The following is an 8,718-nucleotide window of genomic DNA, read 5'->3' on the forward strand; positions in this document are numbered from 1 at the left end:
AAAAAAAAAAAAAAAAAAAGAAAGAAAGAAAGAAAAAGAAAATGAGTTGTGTTGAAAGACCTGCCCCTGTATCAAGGATGAGAAAGGCTTAGAGCCCAACTTCAGATGCAACTGCTGGAGAAGAGCTAGTGTCCTGCTCTGGCCTCTCTTGGGCCTGGCAAGCGTGCCCTGAGAAGCAACTGCTTGAGAGTCACAGGCCTCAACCCTAAGCAAGAAAGGAAAAGATCTGTAAGAAAATCATGGTGGTCCTGAGAGGAGATTGATTCCTGCTGTCACTACACTGCCCTCTGTGCCTGAGATCTCCTCACAAATCCAGCCATCTCTTTTTCCTCAAAAAATCAGAGGTAACTCTGTCCCCAAAACCCGTAACTGACACCACTCACTGGAGGCCCAGTGAACAGCTTTCTGCATCACAGTCACGACACCCTGTGTTACTCTGGTAGACTTTCCCTTGGATACCTGGTAGTTGCTCTGAGTGAGCTCGAAGACTGATGACGTCTCATACCATCCCTGACAATTCGGAGGCTGGAAAAGATATTTAATTCTCTACTGGAAAACAAAGCAGAAGGCACCAAGGATCTCCAGAGAAGACAGGCCCCAGAGGAAGGAAAGAACTAGCACAGAATGGTCTCCTGACACTGTTCCTCTAGCTGGTAAATTGATCCTCATTGAGCACAGGAACAGGGCTCACTCCCTGAGGACTCTATTCATAATGCCTCCAACCTCCAGCAAACACCAAGAGATCGTCTCCCTATTTCCGCTCCTTCATGCCTTAACGGCTATCATAGAAAGACCATCTCTCCTCTCCAGGACAATCAGACACTCTCAGAGAAACTTCAGGTTTGCGATCCCCTCTTGTTCATGAAAGGAGATGATGCAATGGACAAAGTTTCCAGGATTGGTAAAGCATGAGTTGCAATTCAAGCCCTAGGCTCCTTACTCCAAATCTACTGGTTTTCTATTATGCCTTAGCTGCCTACCACTTCTCCTAAAAGGGAAAGTTGTTCTAATTTTCAAGCGCTTTGCAGAAATTAAATAGGTGTGACAATCTCCAGTCCAAACCAAGTGAAGCAGATGGATGTGCTGTTGAGATCAGAACAATAATGCTTCCGATCCACAATGCCTTTTTGAGCTAGCCTTGGGAAAAAACGAAAACATCAGAGAAATGCCTTTCTCTCATATTATGTATTATAGTACAGGAGCTGGCTAACTTAAAGTGTGTCTAACCCAACATTTCTGATACATAATGAGGGTGAAGCTGTTGTTTTCTTGTTTGGAAAGTTAACTGACTCAATCTAAGCGTCCCATATACATAAGCACAGGTTTAACACCACTGTACCTGTATTCACACTTGCTTCTGTAACCAACTCAGCGGAATCCGCCTGCCACTTTGGACAGCTCCAGCTTAGCCTTGTGCCAGGTGAACACCGCTGCTGCTCTCTGTGCAGAGGAGCTAGGTAATAAAAGGTGAGTAACATTACACTCTTGTTAGAAATATCTTTTTGCTGTCACACACTGCTAATCTAGTTAGGTCAAGCATCAAATGGTGATGGCACAGAGAGAATCATTTTCACACCCTTCTTGTTTTCTAGGACAGCTTTGTTAGACTCTCAAAGTTGAAACATTGCCCTGAGGGGGAGCTTGCCTGGAACTTTTGGCTTCGTCTATAAATGTCAAACTACCCAACTGGCTTTTTTTTTTTTTTTTTGAGATCCCAAGCTGGAGTGCAGTGGCACGATCTCAGCTCACCACAACCTCTGCCCCCCGGGTTCAAGTGATTCTCCTGCTTCAGCCTCCCAAGTAGCTGGGATTACTGGCACACACGACCCCACCCGGCTAATTTTTGTAGTTAGAAGAGATGAGGTTTCAACATGTTGACCAGGATGGTCTCAAACTCCCAACCTCACGTGATCTGCCCACCTTGGCCTCCCAAATAGCGGGGATTACAGGTGTGAGCTACCATGCCCAGCCCGCAACTGGCATTTTCATCTGAGAAATAAATCACCTCTAGATCCATAAGTCTTGATATCATGTATATTTGTGGGATACTTGGAATAGTATTTCATAATGAAAAGGAATCAAAATCATATAATCCAACTCCCATTTCATATAAAGAAAGTGAAGTTTATAGAGGTTAAAAGACCACTAGAACTCTTCCGCAACTTTGTTGCAATATTGAAGTTAGAATTTCCCTCTAGCTCTGTCCTAATTCTACATCCAAAGCTGTGGGACCGTAATTATCTTTAGCAGTCAGGAGGAAACTCTCTGGGATGGGACATGTTCTGTCACCCAGAACATTCAATTTCCCATGGCTTCCTTTGACTGGAATTCCTCTCAAGTCTAGGACAACACTCTAGTAGCCCAGGGTAATCTGAAGCCTTTCTTATATATTTCATTTCCTCAAATTTCATCTCTCCTTCATTTTGCAGTTCAATGAAGTAATTGGTAAATATCTATCGATGTATCATCTATCTACATTCTCTATATATAGACAATCATTTATAACAAATATTTGAGAAATACCTACTATCTTCCACAGACTGTGCGGGGCACTGGCAATAAAGAGTGAACTTGAAGGACGAGAGCAAAAAACCTGAGTCCTGAAAGTACCTGGCTGTTTGTAGAAACTGAAAGAAGGCCAGTATTATATTGCTGAAGTATTGAGGAGGAAGGGTGTACATGTTAAGTGTGTGCATACCTGTGTATAGAAAGGAGACAAGTCAGAGAGGCAAATTCCAATGGCTTTGGAAACATAATTTAGCTGAAAGTTGGCCCAGAGGTCGGAGTTAGCTCAGCAGAACAGACCGATTCCAGCTGTTGACCTTTAGAAGTCCCCTCTGTTTATTTTTTGTTTTGTTTCTTGTTGTTCTGTTTTTCTGTTTTGGAGTTTCTTTTTGAGGCAGACTCTCCCTTCATTGACAAGGCTAGAGTGCAGTGGTGCAATCTCATTTCACTGCTGCCTCTGTTTCCTGGGTTCAAGCGATTCTTGTCCCTCAGCCTCCCGAGTAACTGGGATTACAGGTGTGTGCCACCAAACCTGGCTGATTTGTGTCTTTTTAGTAGAGACAGAGGTTTAACCATGTTGGTCAGACTGGTCTTGAACTGCTGAGCTCAAGTGATCCGCCCACCTCAGCCTCCCAAAACACTGGGATTACAGTCTCCCCTCTGTTTCTAACAAAGGCATTTGCCTCACCAAGGAGCTTCCATTGTTCCACAGTCAAATGGATGTTCCTTGCTCTGTTTTCCCTATAAATGTGTACAGTAGGAGTTAGCCAACTACAGCCAGTGTGCCAAATCTGGCCTGCTGCCTCTTTTTGTAGGGCCAGCAAGTTAACAATTGATTTTACATTTTTAATATAAGTTTTAAAATTGATGGAAGGTAAGATTTTGTGACACATGAAAATTATACGAAATTCACATTTCAGTGGACATAATAGTTTTATTGCAACATAGGCACATACATTCACTTACGTACTATCTATGGTTGCATTTGCAGTATAACAGCAGAGCTGAGCAGTTTTGACAGAAGCTATACAGCCCACAAGACTAAACTATTTAAGAAAATGTTTGCCAACCCTGGTATGACTATCACAGAGATAGAATCCCTTGGTACGGAAATGTTGGCTAGTGTGTGTGTAATCCAAATATATACACCCCTCAGTGGGACCAGGAGAGCCCAGGGAACGATGTACACTCTGTTACCCTCTGCTTGCTAGTGTTTACTCCAGTGAATCCTTATTTTATATTTGCAGTGCTTGTGTTAGTGAAGCATATTTGCGCCCCCTTTGAACAACAGAGTATGCGTTGGTGTGTATGAGAAAGTTTGAGTAAGAGAATCATGAGATGATGTTGGAAATGTTAAGAAGGGTCAAATCAAAGATCACAGTTTGAAAGTTTGATTTTATTCCAAGAGCATTGGGAAACTAATTGAATCTATGTACAAGGAAAGAAACTGGTCTGATTTTCTGCTTTTAAGGAGTCACTCTGGCTGTGGCCTGGAAAACAAGTGGCAGACGAGCAAGAGTGGAAACAGGAAGCCAGTTAGAACAGCATCACATGGTCCAGGGGAAAAGATGATGGCTTGAACTAGGATGTTGGCAGTGGAGATGGGGAGAAGTGAGCAGACATGACACTTATTTTTGAGACAAAACTAAAAGGAATTATTTCTGAACGAGATGTGAGGAATTATTTGTGAACGAGATGTGAGGAAAAGGAGATACTACACTGAAATAAATTCCATCAGAAAAAAAAAAAGTTGATTAAACATTTAATCCAAGAAGTCAAATTATTAGACTGTTGAGCAGATGCTTGGTCCTAAAATAAAATTTCAGGAACACTAGCAAAATATCCTGGTCAAAAATACCTAAGCATTATTAGTAAGTGTTATTCTTAATTAATCATAATAAAATTATATTCCTCTGAATTAGTACTAGTCATATACATTTAATCTTTTTTAGAAAACATAAAGGACCTTCACACATCACAGCAGAATTCTTTTTTGTGTGTTTTGATTCATTAGTAATTCATTAGTTTTATTCATTAGCCATGGATGGCTCAAGTGAAGCTAACAACTTTTAAAACACCCTACAAAGGCAAAGGTGTGGCATAGAAATGACTAAATGCTTAATGTCCTTGATCATGGGTGAAAGTGGTGCAGAGTGACTTTATTTTAGAAAATCATTCGACCTGTCCACTATCTGCTTTCAATTCTCTTTATAAAAGATAAATATGCAGTCTTAGAAGTTTATTGGGCCCGTAAACAAATGACTTTAAAAGCAGAGAAGCAGAGAAGAAAAGAACTTACAGAAAATGAATGTTTATGGTGCAGTTACCAGAACCTATTCCACCCTACTCCCACCAAGAGCCAAATACATTAAATTCTTATTTCGATTATATATATTAAAACAGAGTCTGGCAGAACCTGTGGAGACTCTTTTGTCTCCAAGCATCCTCCATGTCATGGGAATTAGGGAATCCTGAGTCACAAATGACCTAGAGGGTGTTTTAAAACCTTATGGGGCCAAGCGTGGTGGCTCACGTGTGTAATCCCAACCCTTTGGGAAGCCAAGGTGGGGCAGATCACTTGAGGTCGGGAGTTTGAGACCAGCCTGGCCAACATGGCGTGAAGCCTGTCTCTACTAAAAATACAAAAATTAGCCAGACATGGTGGTGTGCCCCTGTAATCCCAGCTACTAAGGAGGCTGAGGCACTTGAACCCTGGAGTGAAAGGTTGAGCCAAGATCATGCCACTGCAATCTAGACTGGGTAACAGCGCAAGACTTCCTCTCAAAAAATAAATAAACAAATCAAGCAATCATTATGGATTGTGTTAAAATTACTCCCTTAGTTCATACCACCAACAATGAAATTGTATTCTTCCAACATAAACCTCTGAGTACCCACATCTATGATTGAGAAGGATATCAACTTGCTGCCGACATCTTTTGGTTTTGGTCTTGTAAGTTTTACAGAACTTAAATATTCTAGTAAGAAATTAGTAGACTCTGCAGGGGAGGAAAAAAAATTTTTCTCCTATCCTTCTAGGTTCTTCAGCTGGGGCCTTTTAAGTAAGACTGACAAAACACAAATCAACAAGAGAAAAACAAACATAAGTTTATGAGCACATGCATCTTAAATACACACTGGAGCACTGGGAGATGAGTAACTCAAAGGTGTGATTAGACATTAGGCTTACATAGCATCTCAACTAAAGAATAATAATATTTTAGGGAAGTGACAAGACAAAGAAACAGAACTCTGCATTTCTAGGGTGGGAAACTGGGGAAAATAAATATTATGGGCAAACTAATGAAAGATACAGGCTAAAGTTGGTAAAATTGTTATATAGATTCCTCTGGTGCCATCTCCAGACTGAAAGGGTTTAGAGTTGTCTCTGGTAACTTTACCTTGTCCTTCCTGGTAGCGAGGGGAGGAAGGCCACCCTTGCAAAGTTATGTCCTGCCTCTATGCAAATAATAGAGAAGTTTTCTTGTATCTGCTTTTTTCTCAATTACCCTCAGCTGAAAATAATCTTACGCCAAAGTGGCATATTTGGGGGCAGCAGATTCTGCTACCTTAAAACTTCCCGGGTCCCTATGCCAACTTCAAAAAGTAAAATGTGGATCTAACATAGAAAGAGGGACACAGACTTTCTTTAGTATGCTCATTTATGCACTTATTTAGAAAGGGCTCTAACTATTTCCAAGGCCTGAGTACATTAATGTTTAACAAAGATATTCTAATTCATTTAAAACAAATTAAAGGCATCACGCAGATATTCAGCCTTCAAAAGCCACTCTCCCTTGAGATGTTCCTAAGTGGTTACTAGGAGATGGACCAAAGCTTTAGTCTAATATCAGCTACAAATGAACTGTTATTTAGAATTCCATGTTATCAATTATATCCATAATTTGTATTATTGGAATCGAATTAATTATATCTTTATAGTCTAGGCAAATTTGTATATTCTTCAAGGCAAACACAGACATGTTTCAGCATGGCCAGTTAATAATTCTTTCAGCCTGGTCTACTGAGGATGGCTGGGACTGCTGTCCTAACAAAAAAGAAACTAACAACAGCTAATTTCCTCTAACTGATTTGACTGTGTTACTCATGAAACAAGTGAATAATATCATAACGTTAATAAGTTAGCCATTTAATTTAGAATAAGACCAGTGTCAAAAGTTATATAAAAGAAATAATTCAGTTTTATAGGCCCATATTGCATGGCTACACAGTTTCACTCAGTCTCTGTCACAAAAAGCTGCAATGATTTCACCTTCTGAAAATGAAATTCCATTTCTGTAAGAATATACATAAATACGTATTCTGTTATATATTTATACAAAGGCTCTTGAAGGGGATTGTTGTAAATGTGAAAACGACAAAGGCTTTATACCTGATAAAAATATATATGACAGCTTATCAATATTGGTCAAAAGTTTTCTTGAGCCTATGGTAAAAATGTGAATGCGAGCAAAGAATCAATCCAGATCAATATGTCAGTTTAAAAGAAAAAAAGTGACTATTGACATATCTGCATTCTTTTTTTTTTTATTTCAATAGCTCATAATATGCATTTCTTTCCCAAAATGATTTAAATATAAACCTGATTCCCCATCTATGTTTGCACTGTCATCCAGTAATTGCTGGTGCTTTTACAATTCACGGACACATGAAAATCTTCGACACCCCCAGCAACTCCAGCACCTTCACTGGCTTCATCCTCCTGGGCTTCCCTTGCCCCAGGGAGGGACAGATCCTCCTCTTTGTGCTCTTCACTGTTGTATACCTCCTGACCCTCATGGGCAATGGTTCCATCATCTGTGCTGTGCACTGGGATCAGAGACTCCACATCCCCATGTACATCTTGCTCGCCAACTTCTCCTTCCTGGAGATCTGGTATGTCACCTCCACAGTCCCCCACATGCTGGCCAACTTCCTCTCTGACACCAAGGTCATCTCCTTCCCTGGGTGCTTCCTCCAGTTCTACTTTTTCTTCTCCTTGGGTTCTACAGAATGCTTTTTCCTGGCAGTTATGGCATTTGATCGATACCTTGCCATCTGCCGGCCTCTACACTATCCAACCATTATGACCAGACGTCTCTGCACCAATCTTGTGATCAATTGCTGGGTACTTGGTTTCATCTGGTTCTTGATTCCTATTGTCATCATCTCCCAAATGTCCTTCTGTGGACCTAGGATTATTGACCACTTCCTATGTGACCCAGCTCCTCTTCTAACACTCACTTGCAAAAAAGACCCTGTGATCGAACTTATCTTTTCTGCCTTATGTCCTCTGCCTGTCTTTGTGCTCTTTCTGTTCATCGTGGGGTCCTATGCTCTGGTCGTGAGAGCTGTGTTGACAGTCCCTTCAGCAGCTGGGAGAAGAAAGGCTTTCTCCACCTGTGGGTCTCACCTGACTGTGGTTTCACTGTTCTACGGCTCAGTAATAGTCATGTATGGGAGCCCACCATCTAAGAATGAAGCTGGAAAGCAGAAGATTGTGACTCTGTTTTATTCTGTTGTTACCCCACTCCTTAACCCTGTGATATATAGTCTTAGGAACAAAGATATGAAAAAATCTCTGAAGAAATTATGGGGAACATAAAATGTTAATCAAAAAGGTCCTTGCATAATTAATCTTGTCTTTAATTTGGGGGGCTCAAATAAACTGGTCTTATACAGTTAATTGTTCATCTTACTATTGGCCAAAGCTAAAACACCTGTGAGCATGTTTCTGTTATTTCTCCTTTCAGATCATGATTATTTGCCCAGTTGTGTAGCATGCCTCAGTGTTTTTTAATTGACTGGTGGGCATTTTTTTAAAAAACTATAAAGACAATATGTGCAGTAATGACGGTTAAGTTTTGTTCTAGCAAGTAGATGGAGGAGAGGCAGATCACATTGATTCTATTCAAGCGCTACTTGTATGTGTTCTTAAAATGGTTTGTGCTTGTTTTAGTTTTACTCCTATGGTATGGCTTTTAGTGCAGGAACATAGCCTTTCTGAGACCTCGGGGCAAATCTGGACTGTTTAGAAGGCCCCTCCACTTCAGCTGATCCTAGCCTCCTATTTCAGTGCTTCGTGAACCCCATGACTCCTGAAACTTCTGCTTTGCTCTTTAGACGCTCAGCTTTAGTTTCTGCTAGCTATTTTGAGGTCTCGCCATGTACACACAGCTTAGAAATCCAAAAATGCCTTGAAGGGGAATTGCA

At 40.7% G+C, this 8,718-nt stretch overlaps 1 protein-coding gene across 1 annotated transcript; it reads left to right on the top strand.

Moving 5' to 3' along the window:
* Window positions 1-7,079: 7,079 nt before the first annotated feature.
* LOC105536714 (olfactory receptor 11G2) lies at window positions 7,080-8,110 on the top strand. Its single transcript, XM_011976145.1, has one exon. The coding sequence runs from the start codon at window positions 7,175-7,177 to the stop codon at window positions 8,108-8,110; it is 936 nt and encodes a 311-aa protein (XP_011831535.1). The 5' UTR covers window positions 7,080-7,174.
* The last annotated feature ends 608 nt before the right edge of the window (window positions 8,111-8,718 follow it).

This window comes from Mandrillus leucophaeus, unplaced genomic scaffold (assembly GCF_000951045.1).
Source record: "Mandrillus leucophaeus isolate KB7577 unplaced genomic scaffold, Mleu.le_1.0 Scaffold163, whole genome shotgun sequence".
In the NCBI taxonomy this organism is placed as follows: Eukaryota; Metazoa; Chordata; class Mammalia; order Primates; family Cercopithecidae; genus Mandrillus; species Mandrillus leucophaeus.